Source organism: Gopherus evgoodei, chromosome 2 (genome assembly GCF_007399415.2).
Source record: "Gopherus evgoodei ecotype Sinaloan lineage chromosome 2, rGopEvg1_v1.p, whole genome shotgun sequence".
In the NCBI taxonomy this organism is placed as follows: domain Eukaryota; kingdom Metazoa; phylum Chordata; order Testudines; family Testudinidae; genus Gopherus; species Gopherus evgoodei.
This window is the reverse complement of record NC_044323.1, coordinates 94,240,946-94,263,126: the sequence shown is the minus strand read 5'-3', so window position 1 is coordinate 94,263,126 and position 22,181 is coordinate 94,240,946. Positions and strand designations below refer to the sequence as shown.

The window sequence follows — 22,181 nt, the reverse complement described above, 5'->3', positions numbered from 1 at the left end:
CACTGCCATCTTGTGGTTAAAGCAAAAACAACAAACAGTCACACAACATGAATTGTTTCAGTAGTGTAAAATAACAGGGTGACCATCGCCATGTTTTGCACCTTCTAAAACAGTGGTCCCCAACCTTTTTGGCTGGCGGGTGCCAGCCGAAGGACCACTGTGGCAGAGGAGCACTCGCCCAAATGCCGCCGCATTTCGGCGGCGATGCCTCTTGATGATGTCACTTGCCGACGGCAAGCAGCATCACTGAGAGGCATCCCCACCGAAATGCCGCTGAAATTTGGCGGCATTTCGGAGGGTGCTCTCCCCAGGGCCAGGACGCAGGTGCATTAAGATGCCCCCGTGGGCGCCATGACCACTGTTCTAAAAGGTTGTTATACTTGTACAGACCAATTTTCCTACATGTTACATATAGCATTTACAGCTCATGTAACTTACTGCTTTTCGGAATCAAATATTTAACCTTGTGAAGAGAGATCAGGATAAAGGAGCAATTCACTGACTCATCCTCTTTCTTTTATAGGAAGAAGATTCCACCCCACTGCCTAGGTTGATTATGGTATTAGAAGCAGGAGACAGCATTTGCCACCTGAATAGAGAAAAGAGACTGACTCTACTAATTCAAACAGCTACTGCCTGAGAAGATCCACTGGGATGGGAAGGTAAAGGAAGACTTTATCTCCCCAAGGTATCTGGCAACTCTTGAGGGAAAGTGGAGAAACACTCCCTCCTGCAGCAGACAGAAGCCAGTTGCAGACCTGGGAGAATGAAAAAGCAGCATAGGACCAGCAGTATGCAGAGAACCTAGCCTTGAGCAAAGCTTTCCCTTTAAAACAGTCATTCATTACTCTCCATGGTGGCCTTTTAACCTGCTGATGGGAAAATGGAGTTAAGGAAGCTTCAGTCTCACCTGCTTAAAAAGGTGAGCATGTCAAATGCCCTGTTGTGAAAGGGGCTTCAGTAAAGGCTAACGCCAGCTGCACTATAAAAAATCCTACCTATCACTGCATTCCTATGCCACGGAAAGCTACTAAGCAGTTCTCCAATTCTGAATAATTTGTTTTACAACTCCCCAAAAGTTACTACCATTTTTTTTTTTCTGAGAAACAACTCAGACAACTTTTAAATGTTAATATTGTAACTCCATTTTTTTTGAATGCTCATGAAAAATAAAAGTGCTGTCTATGATTTTATAAAGCACCAACCACACCGTGGAATGTATAAGTTACCTTATTAGTTCCAGCTGAGCAAGTTCCTGATTTGCTTGAAATATTGGTTTTTTAGTAAAAAGTTCACCCAGGATACAGCTGTAAAATAAAGTTTTATATAATTCCATCAATATCATTTGATATAAATGTTATTTGAGATTTATTTTGGTTCATGATTTACATTTAACACTTTTGTTTTAAAACTTCTTACCCACAGCTCCAGACATCTATGGCTGGTGTATATCTTTCCTCTCCAAGCAGAAGTTCAGGAGGCCGGTACCATAAAGTAATAACTTTGTTGGTATATGGTCGACTGAAAAAAAGGAGAGAGAGATATTCAACATTTCTCTTAAAATGAGATTGTAGTGAACTAATAAAAGTTTGGGGTTTCACTACTACACTGTTGTTTTACAAATGCTCCATTTTTTCCATTCCCTTTTTACCAATACTGAGGCTGCTGCTGCTCTATGGAAAGTTATTACTTAAATCTACCAAAGGATAGCCTGAAACAATCTCAGAGATAGGTAAACAACCATCTTCCTGGGGCACTAAAAATATCATCAGGCTTCAGAGATAAATACCTATACTGCTAACTATTTAATTGTTATTTGTTTTAGCAATAAGACTTTAGTTAATATCTCTATCCACTGCTGTTAGATGCAGTTACTGGCACAAAAGAGTTGGTTGCTGAAGTGCTGAAAAAAGAGTTAAACAGTGGAAAGAAAAAAAATTCAAGTCACCTCTGCCTCCCTCTCTTTCCCCCCCCCCCCAAAGGACAGAAGCATAGATGCAGCCATTCTGTCACCGCACCTCCAATCACCAGTATGATTTTAGCCATTAATATTATGTAACTTGAGGTTTTGTAACATTTTACACACTTTGAAAGCTGAGATTCCAATATTTTAGACAGTGGATAGTAATGTTTCAGTATTAACAGTTTTCAAGACAGCATCTAATACAACAGAAACTACATATCCCAGCTTTCCCAGTATAGTCTTTGGATAACTGAAAACCACCATTTCACATCTGTCATCTTTAATAAAGCATTAGGTTTGAATTGCAAATGCAGAGGTATAAAGTAATGTATTTTAATAACTTATATGTGCTTAAATAAAAAGAAATTACAAGCAATTTCTGCCTTCCATAGCAGGTGAACATTCCACACTGCAAATGACACCACTGTTATGTTCAGTGCAACTGTCTAATCAACTAAACACACTAATCTACATTAAATACACAAGTCCACATTGAAGGGGGGCATAAAAGTGATAAGCTTACACTAAAACAATGCCCCTCTGGTCGCCCCACAAGCATGCACACTTTCAAACAAACACACACTATTGGAAACATTTTCCAAAGTGCATAAATGGCTTAGGCTCTTAAGTCACTTTTGAAAATGGGACTTCTTGTGGAAAATTCTACCCCATCCTCTACAGATCTGCCAGATTTATTCCAGAAAAGAGTATTCTTTTCACAAGTATTTAGATAGAGACATTCAGTAACAAAAAAAATCAAACCTATCAATATTCAATTGTTAAAGATTTCTAGACAGTACTTTCTGTTTCAACAGGTATGTTCTTATGTAATATGTTACACCTTCTAGCTGGATTCAGAAGTGATTTTTTTAAAGTTAGATACACAATTGTGAATGAAATTACCACAACTCTGAGTGAAAGTTGGATAAATATGTACAAAAATGTCCATAATCATTCATTTGCATGTACAATTACCCTCCTCAAGATCTATGCATGCATAAGTTAAGCACACAATTACAAGTGCATACAACTTATTTTTTCAAAGCTTGCTTTCAGACTTCAAATTTTGATAAATGAGATACACAACATATTTCAGTGATTCTAGCACTCAAGTAATGCTTTAAGAAATTTCTTCTGCTGCTTCAAGGTCCCAAAACCTTCTAAATACTGTTTAATCAGATCGGTAAATCAATTGTCAAAAAATGTAGTTCAGTTAGTAAAAAAGTGGAAAAATTGTTACAGCACAATCCTTAATGTTCATTAAATCCTACTATTACTGAAGAGAAGACGTACTCAATAAGAGACTGAATCAGGAATGAGATGCCAAGCTGCTAACAAGCTTCCAATTAGCCTTCCAAATTTAATATGCAATTATGTTAAAAAAATTAAAAACATTTTAATACTGCTTTTATTGATAATATAAAGTAATAATGCTGCTTGTGTTTATACTAAAACCAACTGTTAACTTATAAAATTTGTTTTTTAAGTCTAAATGCATTTTTCACCACCCCCGAAGAACAAGCTGAATTTTACCACAACAATGCATTTTAATTATTGATAAAAAGAGCTATTTATGAGCCTTATTATCCCTAAATGGCAGCCACAGTGTCATGATGTAATGGAAGCTACACATAAAAATTAAACAAGTGTGGCGCACACTGAAAAGAACTGTGGGGTAAGATTGCATCCATTCACTGCGGAGCAATTGTCTCCATTAAATCATTAAATTTCCTGGCAGGTGCTTAGTTATCCAACCCTGCAATTTTCCTGTAACAAGCTAGATATGATTAAATAAACTTATAAAAAGGTACATTCTTGAATTAGCAAGGCTGTTTATTCATCATAAACCAATGGAACCAGGGGCATTGCCATCAAGAGCAAGTTTACTGTTCTGGCACCTACAACAAACAATAAACCTTTAACACTTAAAACACAGTTGTGCCTCACTTTCAAAATCAAGCATGAACAAATCAAACTGTGTACACAAATGGCCAATAATACATGCAACTGAAGTCCTATGGTTCCAATTATCCAATGTGCAAGTGGCAAAATGCTAAGTGTACACTTTCAATTTTGGAAACCAGATTCTGCATATTACCATTCATGCCAGAGAAAATTACTTCAAGGAGATGACATTAAAGTACAAACCTTTAACAAGATACTAAAGCATATTACACTCAGCGGCGATTTGCTTACATACAGGCATGGTGGAGCAATACAATTGTAACACCAGCATCAAAAAATTTTAAAATTTCTTCAGTCTTTGTATCTGTTCTCAAAAGTTTTAAATTAAACTCCCCTAATTTAAAGTGAGATATCACAAAGAAAGAACTGTACTTAGATTTTAGCCAGTATTTCTTTTGGAAATGTGAGCAGGAAGTCAACTTTACCCTTCCCATTTGAACCCTTCCCAGATATACCAACAGGCATAAGAACAGCCATATTTGGGTCAGACCAAAGGTCCATCTAGCCCAGTATCCTGTCCTCTGACAATGGTCAATGGCAGAGGGAATGAGCAGAACAGGTAACCATGCCGTCTCCCATTCCCAGCTTCTGGCAAACAGAGGCTAGGGACACCACCCCTGCTCATACTGACTTATAGCCATTGATAGGCCTATCCTCCATGAACTTGTCTAGCTTTTTTTTGAACCCCATTATAGTCTTGGCCTTCACAACAACTCTGGCAAGGAGTTCCACAGGCTGACACTGGATTGTGTGAAAATATACTTCCTTTTGTTTGTTTTAAACCTGCTGCCTAATAATTTTATTTGGTAACCCCTAATTCTTGTGTTGTGAAAAGGAGTAAACAACACTTTCTTTCTTACTTTCTCCAGACCAGTCATGATTTTACAGACCTCTATCATATCCCTGGTTCTAGTCATCTCTTTTCCAAGCTGAAAAGTCACAGTTTTATTACTCTCTCCTCGTGTGGAAGCTGTTCCAGACTTTTAACCATTTGTTGCCGCCCTTTTCTGTACCTTTTCCAATTCCAATATATCTTTTTTGAGATGGGGCGACCACATCTGCATGCAGTATTCAAGATGTAGGCACAGCACGGATTTATATAGAGGCAATATATTTTCTGTCTTATTATCTATTCCTTTCTTAACGATTTCCAACATTCTGTTAGCTTTTTTGACTGCTGCTGCACACTGAGTGGATGTTTTCAGAGAACCATCCACAATGACTCCAAGATCTCTTTCTTAAGTGGTAACAGCTAATTTAAACCCCATCATTTTATATGCATAGTTGGGATTATGTTTTCCAATGTGCATTACTTTGCATTTATCAATGAATTTCATTTGCCATTCTGTTGCTCAGTTTTGTGAGATCCCTTTGCAACTCTTCGCAGTCTGCTTTGGACTTAACTATCTTCAGTAGTTTTGTATCATCTGCAAATGTTGCCATCTCACTGTTTACCCCTTCTTCCAAAACATTTATGAATATGTTGAACAGCACTGGTCCCAGTACAGACACCTGGGGGACACCACTATTTACCTCTCTCCATTCTGAAAACTGACCATTTATTCCTACTCTTCATTTCCTATTTTTAACCAGTTATCAATCCATGAGAGGACCTTCCCTCTTATCAAACGATAGCTTATTTTGCTTAAGTGTCTTTGATGCTTTGAAGCTTTTTGAAAATTTAAGTACACTGGATCACCCTGGTCAATATGCTCGTTTTGACCCCCTCAAAGATTGGTGAGGCAAGATTCCCCTTTACAAAAGCCAGGTTGACTCTTCCCCAACAAATCATGTTCATCTGTGTGTCTGATAATTCTGTTCTTTATTATAGTTTCAACCAGTTTGCCAGGTACTTGAAGTCAGGCTTCATCATCATCATCATCTCCTCCCCATTACGCCTCTGGTGTTTGGGGCAGCGACGAAGCTCCTCCACTCGTCTGTTTCGTTCAAGTCTTTTAATGGTTCCCCAGCTGTGCCCTAGGTTTTTCAGCTCGACTTCCACAGCTCTTCAACATGTTATTTTCAGGCAGCCTTGTTTTCGCTTGCCTTCAGGTGTCCATCTTATTCTACTCTTGTGATGGAATCAGTTTCCATCTGAAGCACGTGGCCAATCCATCTCCAACGCCGCCTGGCAATGATGGTGCTCAGATCCTCTTGGCTGCACTGTGTCAGTAGATCTTGGTTTGAGATTGTCCTGGGCCAAAAGATATGGAGAGTTTTTCTGAGGCAGAATGTATGGAATGAAGACAGTTTGAACATGTCATACTTCCTCACTCCCCAGCATTCTTCACTATAAAAGTAGTGCTGAAAGTACACAGCTCTGATAAATCTTGAGTTTGGTTTTTTATGTTGATGATTTCCAGACTGTATTTAAGCTCCTGAAGGTGTTCCTGGCTTTACTGATTTTGTTCCGGATGTCCTGGCTTCTTCCACTGTCCTGGCTGATGGTACTGTCCACATATGTGCATGTTTGTACATTGGTGAGAACATAATCCTCTATCTGTACTGGTGATGGTGAGACAATATTAAAGGTCATGATGTGTCTTATTGCAGTTGATTTTCAGTCCAATTTGCTGGCTGAATGTGTTGTGTCCAGTTTTTTTTTCTTGTATATGGTGTTGGATATTTGATAGGAGAGTGAGATCATCTGCGAAGTCCAGGTCTTCAAAGGTGTTCATTTAATGCCTCTGGGCATGTCTTCTGTTGTACACTTCATTACCTAATCGATGGCAACGCTGAAGAGGATTGCAGACATGACCCACCCATGACATACTCCTGTTTTGACTTCAAAACTGAGCTCACTGTGATCAACATTGCATGTAAAGTTGAAACAAAAGCTTTTGATATTGATTATAAGGAGAGGGATTCCACAGGCCCGCAGAGTGTGCTGTAGGCTGGTCCTGTGAATGCTATTAAAAGCCTTCTCAAAAGAAAAAAGGCTTACTGGCCTGTAATTGCCAGGATCACCTCTGGAGCCTTTTTAAATAATTGGCATCACATTAGCTATCCTCCAGTCATCTGGTACAGAAGCTGATTTAAATGATAGGTTACATACCACAGCTAGTAGTTCATCAATTTCACATTTGAGTTCCTTTAGAACTCTTGCGTGAATACCATCTGGTCTGGTGACTTATTAACGTTTAATTTACCAATTTGCTCCAAAAAGGCAGAATATGCATGTTAATTTATGGAAGCAGGAGTAATATTGAAATGTTTAGGCAGGCCACATCCTAACTGTAAACCTGCATCCTTCATCTCCAGTCAGTTTATATCAAAACTGAAAGTATTAATTGTGATGTCACTAGTCAGAACTCTTTAGTAAAAAAAAATCATCTATATCTGTGCTATTACAGCTAATGGAGATTATCTTTTAACTCAAGAAGTAAGCCTCTCTAATGGTATTTATGAAACAATAAGGGAAAAAGAACACCACATATTTAACTGAAGTTCAAAGTCTGAAAGGAAAGTGCGTAAACAGATTCTCATCTCCCCAAAGTTATTTGTCCATAGTATTCTCGAGAGATTATAGCTTTGGTATTGCAGAAAGGATACTTGTACTTTTAAAGAACCAGGATGAGAAGTGTTCCTTTTTCCCACTCCATTTACACTTTAGTTTTATGTTTGTGGTTTTAATACTATGCACACATCAGGTGACTGACCTCCCTCCTTCCGGGGCTTCACAACTTTTTATGCTAGTTGTTTAGTTAGATGGCCTGAAAAATGTTTATCAACATACAGCTATTATACTTTGACATCTCAACTAAAATTGAACTAAAGCATGAATATAACTGAACTATACCAGCATAAATCACTGCATAGCTACACAGTACAAACCTTTACTTCTATCATTTCAGATATTTAATCAGAAAAGAGGATGCCATATTAAAAATGTGATTTGACTTAAACTTCCCTCTACAGAAAAAAGCATCCCTAGCTCTGATAACCACAGAGACCTATGCTTTAAATATATATATTTAACAGAACGAGGTCATCTTACCTCTCCTCTGAGCTATACAGTCGAGCAAGCCCGAAGTCTGCAAGCTTAATCTGCCCTCTGGTGGAAAGAGTAAAGAATTTTTACTGATTAATCTTGTTAACAGATTTAAAAACCACACAGATGTTTAAAATGCTTTAAACTTCACTAATTCACACTAGTCACCAGGAGAACCATAACAAATTACTGCATCATCTCAATTAATAAGTATGCTAACCAATGCAATTTTAAAAAACAAACCATAAGGGATTGTGAAATGTTTTATTTTCTTTTGACAAATGCAGATATACACTTCAAAGAATATTAATGAACATTCAAGGTATACTTTGTAAAATAATCAACGAACACCACATAACTGTATTTATTATGTTGATAAAACTTTGAAGAGGGGAGACTGCCATTTCTGTACATTTTAAGCCTGGTTTTAATGCTGTGGAGATTACTAATTCGCACTTCAGTAACCTTTTACTCAGTAAATTGGCCTATTTACTGGTAACTGTAGCTAATAAATATTAAATCATAAGTATTTGCATAGCACCCCCTTGTAGGAAGTATACAAAACTAAACACTCCATTTGTATCAAAGGCTAATGTTGGGATTTTAAGACTGATTTTTCAAAAGGCATATAGGATGCTGCTGCTCAACAGGCAACATACCATGACAATCTGGAAGGTTGGATGACTTACACTGGAAAGGACATTCATAGGTTTCTATAAGGAAAGAAAAGGACGTGGTGCTTTCACAAAGTTTGTTGATTTTAAAAAAAATCCTTTATTTCTAAATGTTACGTACTAAGTTTATTTATATCCCAGGATTTATTTATATCTATTTATTTATATCTCAGGATATTAGAGAGACGGGGGAGGGGTGGTGGTGAGGCAATTCCTTTTATTGGACCAACTTCTGTTGGCAGTTCCAGATATGCACTGAGGCTTATGTTTATATACATAAGTGTGAAACATGGATTATCACTTGTGAGCAAGAGTATCCGTATGTACCTAAAATATGTGTTTGAACACATCTGGTTGCATATTCTTTTAAACTGAAACATTGTACTTCTACACTCCCGAAAGATGAGGTCTTCAGTATTATACAATGTGATAAGATGAGTCTCCACACATTTGACTATAAGATCAGATAGTCAAGAAAGCACAGGTCAGAAAAGACGGTTACTCACCTTTGTAACTGTTGTTCTTCGAGATGTGTTGCTCATATCCATTCCAATTAGGTGTGCACGCGCCACGTGCACGTTTGTCGGAAGATTTTTAACCCTAGCAACACTCGGTGGGTTGGCTGGGCGCCCCCTGGAGTGGCGCCGCTATGGCGCTGGATATATACCCCTGCCGGCCCATCCGCCCCTCAGTTCCTTCTTGCCGGCTACTCCGACAGTGGGGAAGGAGGGCGGGTTTGGAATGGATATGAGCAACACATCTCGAAGAACAACAGTTACAAAGGTGAGTAACCGTCTTTTCTTCTTCGAGTGCTTGCTCATATCGATTCCAATTAGGTGATTCCCAAGCCTTACCTAGGTGGTGGGGTCAGAGTGAGATGTTGCAGAATGCAAAACTGCTGAGCCAAAGGCTGCATCATCTCTGGACTGTTGAACCAGAGCATAATGCAAAGCAAAGGTGTGGACCGAGGACCAGGTAGCTGCGCGACACATCTCCTGGATAGGTACATGAGCCAGGAAGGCGGCAGATGAAGCCTGAGCCCTGGTAGAATGCGCGGTGATGTGGCTTGGGGAAATAGCCAAATCATAACAAGTGCGGATGCACGTCGACACCCAAGATGAGATCCTCTGAGAGGAGACAGGCAGGCCTTTCATTTGGTCTGCTACCGCGACAAAGAGTTGGGGCGTTTTATGAAAGGGTTTTGTCCGCTCAATATGAAAGGCGAGAGCTCTACGGATGTCCAGGGAGTGCAATTGCTGCTCCCGTCACGTTGAGTGTGGCTTCGGGAAGAAGACTGGGAGAAAGATGTCCTGGTTAACATGAAAGGCCGAAACTACCTTAGGGAGGAATGCTGGGTGTGGTCGCAACTGCACCTTGTCCTTGTGGAACACAGTGTACGGCAGATCCTTCGTAAGAGCCCTAAGCTCGGAGACTCGTCTAGCCGATGTAACGGCTACGAGGAAAGCCGTCTTCCAAGACAGGTATAGTAGCGAGCAGGTTGCTAACGGCTCGAATAGGGGAGACATAAGTCTGGTTAAAACCAAGTTGAGGTCCCAGGTCGGGGCTGGGCAGCGTACTTGGGGGTATAAGCGCTCCAACCCCTTGAGGAACCTTGAAACAATAGGTTGTGAGAACACGGAACGGCCACCTTCGCCTGGGTGGAAGGTAGAGATGGCTGCCAAGGGTACCCTCAGTGATGATACTGCTAGGCCCTGCTGTTTGAGAGACCAGAGGTAGTCCAAAATAGAGGGAATCGAGACCTCAGTGGGGGTAAGATTATGTGTTTCGCACCAGCAGGAGAAACACTTCCACTTGGCCAGGTACGTTGACCGGGTGGAAGGTTTCCTGCTATCCAGGAGAACTTGTCGTACTGATGCAGAGCAACGTAACTCTGACTGGTTTAGCCACGCAGCAGCCACGCCGGGAGGTGAAGGGCCTGCAGGTCCAGGTGGCGAAGTCTGCCGTGGTCCTGAGTTATGAGGTCTGGGTGGAGTGGCAGGGTAACTGGGTTGGCTATCGACAGGTCGAGCAACATGATGTACCAGTGCTGCCTGGGCCACGCTGGAGCGATCATGATGATGTATGCTCTGTCCCTGCAGAGTTTTAGCAGGACCTTGTGAACCAGCGGGAACGGTGGGAAGGCATAAAGGAGCTGGCTCTTCCACGGCATCAGGAAAGCATCCGAGATTGATCCCGGAGACAGACCTTGGAAGGAGCAGAACATCTAGCATTTCCTGTTCTCGCGGGAAGCAAACAGGTCTATGTGGGGAAATCCCCACTTCTGGAAAACAGAATGAACAACATCCAGGCGGATCGACCACTCGTGAGACAGGAAAGACCTGCTGAGTCGATCTGCCACAGTGTTCCGAATGCCTGGGAGAGAGGACGCTACCAGATCTATCGAGTGGGCTATGCAAAAGTCCCAGAGTTGGATGGCCTCCTGACAAAGGGGGGAGGATCGTGTCCCTCCCTGTTTGTTTATGTAGTACATGGCCGTTGTGTTGTCTGTAAACAGTGAGACACAACGGCCTTGCAACTGTTGTTGGAACGCCTGGCACGCCAGGCGGACTGCTCTCAGTTCTTGGACATTTATGTGTCATGCCAGGTCCTGAGATGACCAAAGGCCTTGAGTATGAAGGTGACCGAGGTGAGCACCCCAGCTGAGAGATGACGCGTCCATCGTCAGGGACATTAAGGGGTGGGCCGGATGGAACGGCATCCCTGCACACACCAGGGAGGGAGTTAGCCATCATTCTAGGGAGCCTAGGGTGCTATAGTGTCTATTGGGTCCCTGCCCTGGCGGTATACCGAGTTGAGCCAAACTTGGAGAGGACGGAGGCGGAGCCTGGCGTGTTTGGTTACAAACGTGCAGGCAGCCATGTGACCCAGGAGACCGAGACAAGTGCAAGCCGAGGTCGTTGGGAAATTCTGTAGACCTCGGATGATTGTTGCCATCGCCTGAAACCGCGGCTGTGGTAAGCAGGCTCTGGCTAGACTGGAGTCCAGGATAGCTCCTATGAAGTCTAACCTCTGCATGGGAACCAGAATGGATTTTTCTACATTGATCATCAGGTCTAGATGTGTGAATATGTCCTTGACGATGCCTACATGCTGAGCGACTTGTGTCTCGGAGGCCCCTCAGATGAGCCAATCGTCCAGATATGAAAAAACGTGTATCCGACGTCGGCGGAGGCAGGCGGCGACTACGGCCATACACTTTGTAAATACCCTTGGGGCTGTAGAAAGGCCAAATGGCAGGACCGTAAACTGGAAGTGCTGATGGTTGGCTACAAAGTGGAGGTATCTCCTGTGCGGATGAAAAATGGCGATGTGAAAGGAGGGCGGCATACCAGTCTCCAGGATCCAAGGACAGGATAATGGTCCCCAGGAATACCATGCAGAACTACAACTTTAACATAAACTGGCTGAGTCCTCGCAGATGTAGGATAGGTCTGAGACCTCCCTTCAACTTGGGGATTAGGAAATAACAGGAGTAAACCCCCTTGCCCCTTTCATCCATTGGTACCTTCCTCTATAGCTCCCATGGCGAGGAGCGTCCGCACCTCTTGTAAGAGGAATTGCTAGTGAGAGGAGTCCCTGAAGGACAAGGTTGGAGGGTGGGAGGGCGCGGTTGAAATAAATTGGAGGTGGTACCCATACTCCACCGTGCGTAGGACCCAGCAATCTGAAGTTAACTGGGACAACACCGGGAGGAAGTAGGAGAGACGGCTGGAGAAGGGAGGAGAGGGATCCTGGCCTGTAACTGGTACGCCGCCCTCGGGCGCACCTTCAAAAGTTCGTCTTTGGTCCCAGTGGTGGTTTCGAGGGACCTTGATTTTGGCCCCTTTGGGGTCCTGACGGTTGTCTGCAACCTCAGCAGCGCTGCCTGCCAAAGTCCTGTCTTTGTCTAGGCACAGAGTATGGGCGGTGAGGCTGGGGACAGAAAGGCCTGTGTTGGGTCACCGGCGTATGCATGCCGAGAGAGCGCATTATGACCCTGTTGTCCTTCAGGCTTTGCAGATGAGGTCAGTCTTTTCCGAGAAGAGGCCTTTACCATCAAACAGCAAGTCCTGAATGGTATACTCCAGCTCCGGTGGGAGGCTTGAAACCTGAAGCCATGAGATGCGCCTCATGGCAACACCCGAGGGCAGAGTCCTGGCTGCTGAGTCAGCTGCATCCAACGAGGGCTGGAGGGAAGTTCTGGCCACCTTTTTCCCTTCCTCCAAGAGGGTAGCGAATTCTTGGCAGGAGTCTTGAGGGAGAAGCTCCATAAACTTACCCACAGCCACCCAGGTGTTATAATTATAGCGGCTAAGCAAGGCTTATTGATTTACCACCTGGAGCTGTAGGGCACCTGCTGAGTACACTTTGCGGCCAATTAAGTCCATTTGCCTAGCCTCCCTCGATTTCGGGGCTGGCGCCTGCTGGCCATACCGTTCCCTCTCATTAACAGACTGGACGATTAGTGAGCAGGGAGGAGGATGGACATACAAGTATTTGTACCCTTTAGAGGGCACCATATATTTACGCTCGACTCCCCTGGCCGCAGGAGGGATAGAGGCTGGAGACTGCCATATAGTGTCGGCATTGGCCTGGATGTTCCGAATAAATGGTAGGGCCACTCTAGTGGGGGCATCCGCCGAAAGAATGTCCACTACTGGGTCCTCTACCTCCGGGACCTCCTCCACCTGGAGGTTCATATTGAGTGCTACCCTCCTTAGGAGGTCCTAATGGGCTCACAGGTCGATTGGAAGAGGGCCCGAGGAGGATGTTCCTGCCACCGCCTCATCTGGAGAAGAGGAAGAGGAGATGCCGGCAACAAGCCGGTCCCGTGTGGCCTCTTGCTCTTGGGCGACCTCCTGTTCCAGTGGAACCTGGGAGTCCGGTGGGTGAACTGGGGCTTCCTCCGTTGCAGTCGGAGGAGGATGGCTAACCGTCACCTCTGGCACTCAGTGCTCTGATGAGACAGAGCGGGACGGCACTACTGGTATGCCTTGGGCCTGGTGGTATGCCCAAGGTGTCCAGAAAGACCACTGATGGGGTCCTTGGTCCTGGGCCTGGGTCTCTTGGAAGACTCTGGTGGGCACATCAGAATCGCGGTCCTGTGCATAAGAGCTGTCCACGTGGGACGACACTGATGCGTGTCTGGATGGCCATGGAGGGACTGAAAAGCCCTGGACAGAGTCTCTGTCTCTAGCGGACCTTGCTCTACTCGGCACTGGGGACCGGTACCGGGAATGAGATCAGGACCTGTGACCAGAGCGGTGCTGGGAGGTCGACCGAGATCTCGAGGCTCGACGTTGGGAGCGGCTACGGGAGTCACAGTGCCTGGAGGGGTGCCAGGAGCTGGAACAGTGCTGACAGTGGCGGGTCGGCGAACGAGATACCAAATGGTGCCACGAGTGCGACCGGTAGTGAGGAGAACGGTGCCAGGACTGCAAGTGGCATCGGGAGTGCCAACAGGACCTAGAACGTCTGTGGGACCGTGATCGTGAACAGTGCCACTCTGCTGTGCCGACGGAGGATGATCTTGTCAAGGCAGGCTTGCCAATAGACTGTATTACCCACACTGGTGGTGCCGGGGATTGAGGCAGCGTCGACTCCGTCATGGCAATCAGATCCCTCGCCGTTGAGAACGTCTCTGGCGTGGATGGAATAGTAAGCTCAACCACGGCTCGCGCCAGGGAGCTGACAGGCACCGGACTCGACGGCCCTTTTGGGACCGGAATCGACGGTGCCGACGTCATCGGTGCCGCAGCAGGTGTCAGTGCCAGGCAATCTGACTTAGATGAGCTCTCTGGCTGCAGTGCAGGTTGCACGGAAGCATCAGGAGTCTTAGGCTTTCTCGACCTCGGGGAGATGGAGCAGTGCCGAGTCGACTTCGGTGCCGGCGATGGCCGGTGCCGAGAGGCCTTGACAGTACCAGCGCGGTCTGGTGCCGAGGAGGCACTTCTGCCCGCTGATTGATCAGTGCTTGGTGCTGAAGGTGGGGGGGGGGGGGGGGGAATAGCTGCCTCCATGAGGAGCTGCTTTAGCCGAAAGTCCCGCTCCTTTTTTGATCTCGGCTTAAAAGCCTTGCAAATGCGACACTTATCTGTCAGGTGAGATTCCCCAAGGCACTTAAGGCAAGAGTCGTGTGGATCTCCTGTCGGCATCGGCTTATGACAGGCCGAGCACGGTTTGAAACCCGTGAACCGGGCATGAGCCCCGGCACCAGGTGTGGGGAAAGGGCTAATCCCCGAACCCCTCTTAACTATACACTAACTATATATAACTTTGAATTATATACACAAAAAAATAACTAGAGAACTACGAGTAGCTAGGGAGGTGGAGGTCAGTAAAACCACATTCCACTGTTCCAATGACCGACATGGGTGGTAAGAAGGAACTGAGGGGCAGTTGGGTCGGCAGGGCTATATATCTGGCGCCATAGCGGCGCCACTCCAGTGGGCGCCCAGCCGACCCACCGAGTGTTGCTAGGGTAAAAATCTTTCGACGAACGTTTACACGGTGCGCGCACACCTAATTGGAATGGATATGAGCAAGCACTCGAAGAAGAAACTATGCTTTCACATATTTTAATTTAATATGACAAATGCAACTAACAAAAATATCCAAACACAAAACCTGGCTGTAATGGGGGACTTTAACTATCCAGATACCTGTTAGAAAAACAATACAGAAAAACATAAAATGTCCAATTATTGGAATATGTTAGGGGTCACTTGTATCAGGAGGAGGAAGGATCCAGGGGAAGCAGCCATTTTAGATTTCATTCTAAACTGGGAGAAACCGATTGTGAATCTGAAAATTGAAGACAATTTGGGTGAAAGTGATCACAAAAGGATAGCCTTCACGATTTTTAGAAAGGAAGGAATGAGAGCGACTCCAAAAAGGCAGACCAATAAACTCAGAGAACTGGGAGTCAGGGTCCCATAGGAAAACAATGTAAGGGAAAAAGGAGTTCAAAAGAGCTGCAATGTATCAGAGACAAAACATTAAAGGCAAACTATCCTGATGCAAAGAAAGGAAGGAAGGAAGGACAGAAGGGACAGCTCAGTGATTTGAGTATTGGCCTGCTAAACCCAGGGTTGTGAGTTCAAGCCTTGAGAAGGCCATTTAGGGATCTGGGGCAAAATCAGTACTAGGTCCTGCTAGTGAAGGTATGGGACTGGACTTGATGACCTTTCAGGGTCACTTCCAGTTCTATGAGATGAGTCATCATAATATAATATATTAAGATATACCTAAGAAGCCACTACATCAGGAGCTCTTTAAATGAGCTGCAAATCAAAAAGGAATCCTACAAGAAGTGAAAACGAGGACAAATTGCTATGGATGAGAACAAAAGAATAGCACATAGGGACAAAACTCAGACTCATAGACTCCAGGACTGGAAGGGACCTCGAGAGGTCATCGAGTCCAGTCCCCTGCCCTCATGGCAGGACCAAATACTGTCTAGACCATCCCTAATAGACATTTATCTAACCTACTCTTAAATATCTCCAGAGATGGAGATTCCACAACTTCCCTAGGCAATCTATTCCAGTGTTTAACTACCCTGACAGTTAGGAACTTTTTTCTAATGTCCAACCTAAATCTCCCTTGCTGCAGTTTAAGCCCATTGCTTCTTGTTCTATCATTGGAGGCTAAGGTGAACAAGTTTTCTCCCTCCTCCTGATGACACCCTTTTAGATACCTGAAAACTGTTATCATGTCCCCTCTCAGACTTCTCTTTTCCAAACTAAACAAACCCAATTCCTTCAGCCTTCCTTCATAGGTCATGTTCTCAAGACCTTTAATCATTCTTGTTGCTCTTCTCTGGACCCTCTCCAATTTCTCCACATCTTTCTTGAAATGTGGTGCCCAGAACTGGACACAATACTCCAGCTGAGGCCTGACCAGCGCAGAGTAAAGCGGAAGAATGACTTCTCGTGTCTTATTTACAACACACCTGTTAATGCATCCCAGAATCACGTTTGCTTTTTTTTGCAACAGTATCACACTGTTGACTCATATTAAGCTTGTGGTCTACTATGACCCCTAGATCTCTTTCTGCCATGCTCCTTCCTAGGCAGTCTCTTCCCATTCTGTATGTGTGAAACTGATTGTTCCTTCCTAAGTGGAGCACTTTGCATTTATCTTTATTGAACTTCATCCTGTTTACTTCAGACCATTTCTCCAATTTGTCCAGATCATTTTGAATTTTGACCCTGTCCTCCAAAGCACTTGCAATCCCGCCCAGTTTGGTATCGTCCGCAAACTTAATAAGCGTACTTTCTATGCCAACATCTAAATCGTTGATGAAGATATTGAACAGAACCGGTCCCAAAACAGACCCCTGCAGAACCCCACTCGTTATACCTTTCCAGCAGGATTGGGAGCCATTAACAACTACTCTCTGAGTACGGTTATCCAGCCAGTTATGCACCCACCTTATAGTAGCCCCATCTAAATTGTACTTTCCTAGTTTATCTATAAGAATTTCATGCGAGACTGTATCAAATGCCTTACTAAAGTCTAGGTATATCACATCCACCGCTTCTCCCTTATCCACAAGGCTCGTTATCCTATCAAAGAACGCTATCAGATTAGTTTGATACGATTTGTTCTTTACAAATCCATGCTGGCTATTCCCTATCACCTTACCACCTTCCAAGTGTTTGCAGATGATTTATTTGATTACCTGCTCCATTATCTTCCCTGGCACAGAAGTTAAACTAACTGGTCTGTAGTTTCCTGGGTTGTTTTTATTTCCCTTTTTATAGATGGGCACTATATTTGCCCCCTTCCAGTCTTCTGGAATCTCCCCCGTCTCCCATGATTTCCCAAAGATAATAGCTGGAGGCTCAGATACCTCTTCTATTAACTCCTTGAGTATTCTAGGATGCATTTCATCAGGCCCTGGTGACTTGCAGGTATCTAACTTTTCTAAGTGATTTTTTACTTGCTCTTTTTTTATTTCATCTTCTAAACCTACCCTCTTCCCGTAAGCATTCACTATATTAGACATTCCTTCAGACTTCTCAGTGAAGACCGAAACAAAGAAGTCATTAAGCATCTCTGCCCTTTCCAAGTCTCCTGTTACTGTTTCCCCCTCCTTACTGAGCAGTGGGCCTACCCTGTCCTTGGTCTTCCTCTTACTTCTAATGTATTGATAAAAAGTCTTCTTGTTTCCCTTTATTCCCATAGCTAGTTTGAGCTCATTTTGTGCCTTTGCCTTTCTAATCTTGCCTCTGCATTCTTATGTTATTTGCCTATATTCATCCTTTGTAATCTGACCTAGTTTCCATTTTTTATATGACGCCTTTTTATTTTGTAGGTCATGCAAGATCTCATGGTTAAGCCAAGGTGGTCTTTTGCCACATTTTCTATCTTTCCTAACCATCGGAATAGCTTGCTTTTGGGCCCTTAATAGCATCCCTTTGAAAAACTGCCAACTCTCCTCAGTTGTTTTTCCCCTCAGTCTCAGAGAGGCTAAGGCACAAAATGAGTTACACCAAGCAAGGGACAAAAGGCTATTGATCGAAAAGGTTCTAGAAATACATTAGGAACGAGGACAAGAAGAAAGTGTAGATCCACTACTTAGCAGGGAAGGCTAATAACAGACACCAAGAAGACTGAAGTATTTAATACCTATTTTGCTCCAGTCTTCACTAACAAAATTGAGATTAGATACTTAATACACTTAATATTAACAAGAGGGAAGGAACATAAGTCAAAATAGGAAAACAACAGGTTAAAGAATATTTAGATAAGTTAGATGTATTCAAGTCAACACGGCCTGATGAAATCACCTTATGGTACTTATAGAACTAGATGAAGCAATCTCAGAATCTAGCAATTATCTCTGTGAATTCATGGAGGATGGGGGAGGTCCTAGAGGGCTGGAGAAGGACAAATAGAGTACCTATCTTTAAAAAGGGAAACAAAGAGGACCTGGGGAATTAGATCAGTCAGCCTAACTTCAATACCTGGAAAGACAGTGGAACAAATTATTGAAGAATCAATCAGTAAGCACCTAGAAGATAATAAATAATAGCAAACATAGATTTGTCAAGAACAAATCATGCCAAACCATGCTAATTTTTTCGTTTGACAGGGTTATTGGCTTAGTGGACTATGGGGAGGGAAGCAGTATATGTGTTTTATCTTAATTTTAGTACAACTTTTGACCATCCCACAAAACATTTTCATAAGCAAACTAGGGAAATGTGGTCTAGAGAAACTATTATAAAGGTGGGCATATACTGGTTGAAAACCCATACTCAAAGAGTAGTTATCAATGGTTCACTGTAAGTGGGAGAATGTATGAACTGAGGAACCTCGGGGATCTGTTCTGCATCCAGTACTATTCAATATTTTCGTTAATGACTTGGATAATGGAGTAGACAGTATGCTTATAAAATCTGCTAATGATATCAAGCTTAGAGAAGTTGTAAACACTTTGGAGGACAGGATTAGAATTCAAAATGACCTTGACATTTTGGAGAATCAGTCTGCAATCAACAAGATGAAATTAAATAATATGTTCAAAGTACTAAACTTAGGCAGGAAAAATCACGGAAGGCAGTAGTATTGCTGAAAACGATCTGGGGGTTATAGTGTATCAAAACTTGAATATGAGTCAACAATGTGATGCAGATGCAAAAAAAGCTAAAATTCTGGCGTTTAATAACAAGGGCGTTTGATGTAAGACACAGGAGGTAACTGATTCATTTTAATTGGCACTGGTGAGGCCTCAGTCGGAGTACTGTGACCAGTTCTGGGTGTCACACTTTAGGAGAGATGTGGATAAACTGGAGTGGCCAGAGGACTGTAACAGAAATGATAAAAGGAGAATAACCTTTCCTCATTGGTCAATTTAACTGGGTATGTTTAGTCTTGAGGAAAGACACCTGAAGTGACACCTGATAACAGTCTTCAAATAAGTTAAGGGTTGTTATAAAGAGGGCAGTGATCAACTGTTCTCAGTGTCCACTGAAAGTAAGACAAAAGGTAATCAGCTTAATCTGCACAAATGGAGATTTAGGTTAGATATTAGGAAAACTTTCTAACTGTAAGCAGAGTTAAGCATTGGAATAGGTTTCCAAGGGAAGTTGTGGAATCCCTGTCACTAGAAATTTTTAACAACAGATTAGACAAATACCTGCCAAGGATGGTCTAGATCAGTGGAAGGCAACCTGCAGCCTGCACGTGGCCCAGCAGGGTAATCTGATTGCAGGCCATGATACATTTTGCATCCACATGGTCCTTTCTTCCTTAGCACAGGTGGATAGACTGATGGCCTAGAGGTCTCTTCCAAATCTATTTTATGATTCTATGATTAAACTCTGAAATTATATTTCTTAGCACTGGCTGATGAACCTAATTCCTGATTTTGGTGTTTCCACACAGGTAAAGTAATGAGTAAACAGCAGGAACAGAAATTAAATTGAATGATACTAGGTTCAAAGTTGAAGCTAGTTTTAAAAGTAGCAATAAGCAACCTCAATAATGGAAGTCTATTTTTCTAGTGATAGAAGAAAGTGACACAAATTGCTAGAATTAAATTAAAGGTTTCTTGTTTAAGCTGTTACTTTATAACTTTGTGAACACTTTAAAGTTAGTTATATCCATACCTATTATTTAGTAGAATATTTGAACATTTAATATCTCTGTGCAGGAAGTTCTTCTTATGGCAGTAATCCAATCCCTCCATCAACTGTCTCATAAATGACTTTATGTGATTTTCATTAAAATGAACCAAGCCAGATTCCAGGAGTCCCATCAAGTCATGGTCCATATATTCAAAGACAAGGTAAAATGCACCTAGAAAGAGGGGGGAAAATTACAGATTTCATAATATTCCAAAATATCTCAGTACTCTACTTTTAAAAGTACAGCCTAGTATTCTTCACATATATTAGAGTGTGTTCATATTTTTGTAAAATCTGGATAACCTTGGAGATGCACCTTATTTCCAACTGCTTAACTGCATTTAAAACACAGCTGAAAATATATTTTCCTATTACTTTTCTGTGTAAGCAACTGTTGTAATTGTCAGAGATACAGTAAGAACAAAAAGCTAATGCAGTGGAACCTCAAAGTTCCGAACACCTTAAGAATGGAGGTTGTTTGTAACTCTGAAATGTCTGTAACTTTGAACAAAACGTTATGGTTGACTTAATACACCTTTGAAACTTTACTATGCAGAAGAAAAGCTTCTCCCCTCCCTCCCCTTTTTTTTAGTAGTTTATGTTTAACACAGTACTGTACTGTATTTTCCCTCCTTATGGGGGGGAGAAGTCTCTGCTGCTGCCTGATTGAGTACTTCCAGTTCCAAAAGAGTTGTGCGGTTGCCTGGTCAGTTCATAACTCTGGTGGTTCATAACTCTGAGGTTCTACTGTACAGAGGATATCTGGATAGAATTACAGTGGCTTCTTCACAAAATACCAAAATTGTTTAGCTGGATTAGTGAACCTTGTGGTGAAATCCAGAAATAAACTACATCTAGAGTAGAGGTGAGCTAACACTGTATTTCTCTGTTATCATCCTCCAATTTATTTTTAAGCTTGCACTGTGGAATTGTGTCAGGAATGAGCCTACTATTCAGACTGGCAGTGCCTACAACACAGACCAGAACAAGTCAGAAGAGGAAGTCCACAAGTCTGCAGCAGCTCTGCAGAGGTCCAGATTTCACATCAGAAGTTAGTTCCCTCACACCTCTAGTGTGGCAGAATCTGGCCCTTTCATTCCACAAGTGATTCCATTAAAATCGACGGGATTACTTGTGAGTCTGGTGCTTAATACTGAGAAACTCTGAACGCTGAATACGTAACTTGAAGTGTTAAGGTAAGAAAACAGCATTAATCTCTATCTAGAACCTATTTCCTTTCCCCCTTCTCCTCCCTGACTGCTGCTCAGAGAAGTTCATGAGCTCTCCATAGTAACACCGAGCCCTCCTTGACCAGCAAGAGGGTTGTAATGAAGAAACTATATCCTACAGGTTCTCCTTATCCTTGCAAAAAGCCTTCAAGAAAACAGGACCTTCAAGGCTCACCCCTTTATAAAATACTAACATCTACACCAGACAAGAATTCCCAACAGCCTAGGCTCACTATATAATAATGGTCTCACATTAGAAGCTAATGAAAGTCTGCAGTTCAGCAACGGGCACTCAATATGCCACATTTAAATAAGGTTAATACCCAAATGCGTAACTTGAGAAAAGTGAAGGGCCCTGACCAGCAAACAGAAGCTTAGTCAGTCTTCTTTGCTTAGCATTTAAGCAGACAAAAAGAGATTGCTCCTAGCTCTAAAGAAAATAATATGTTAAGAAACTTGAGATCAAAGTAGAAGAGCGACCCTTTTGGGTACTGTACATGGCTCTCCTGGCATTTGTGGCATTTTCTTAAGCTCCCCTCTATCTGCCTGATTTCAGGCACAGGGAGCTGAGTGCTGATTCTAGGATAGCTCCTCAACCCCCGTGTTGTCACACATCTACAGAGGGCAAGGGAAGTGCTGAACAAATGGACCAGAGGTTACATGATCTTGTCACATCGAGGAAGATAGGAAGGGAAAGGATGGAAAACAGTTTTAAAAGGG

At 43.0% G+C, this 22,181-nt stretch overlaps 2 protein-coding genes across 3 annotated transcripts in view; one reads left to right on the top strand and one right to left on the bottom strand.

The window, feature by feature from the left end:
- Nucleotides 1-1,512, top strand: part of MPLKIP (M-phase specific PLK1 interacting protein) — a 60,833-nt gene extending 59,321 nt beyond the window's left edge. The window contains exons 2-3 of one of the 2 annotated variants that reach the window (XR_003998899.1): nt 524-922; nt 1,426-1,485. Coding sequence is in view for 1 of the 2 variants with exons in the window: in XM_030551394.1 (XP_030407254.1) it covers nt 524-640 (117 nt within the window). In the remaining variant the exon portion in view is untranslated. Of the gene's footprint in view, nt 1-523; nt 923-1,425 lie in introns of both variants that reach the window. The other variant, XM_030551394.1, reaches the window with a different exon arrangement.
- CDK13 (cyclin dependent kinase 13) overlaps nt 1-22,181 on the bottom strand; it is a 76,752-nt gene that overhangs the window by 14,132 nt on the left and 40,439 nt on the right. The window contains exons 7-10 of the mRNA XM_030551392.1: nt 20,215-20,404; nt 7,926-7,982; nt 1,420-1,521; nt 1,230-1,307 (exon numbers count right to left, since the gene is read on the bottom strand). Of these exons, the coding sequence (XP_030407252.1) occupies nt 1,230-1,307; nt 1,420-1,521; nt 7,926-7,982; nt 20,215-20,404 (427 nt within the window). The remainder of the gene's footprint in view (nt 1-1,229; nt 1,308-1,419; nt 1,522-7,925; nt 7,983-20,214; nt 20,405-22,181) is intronic.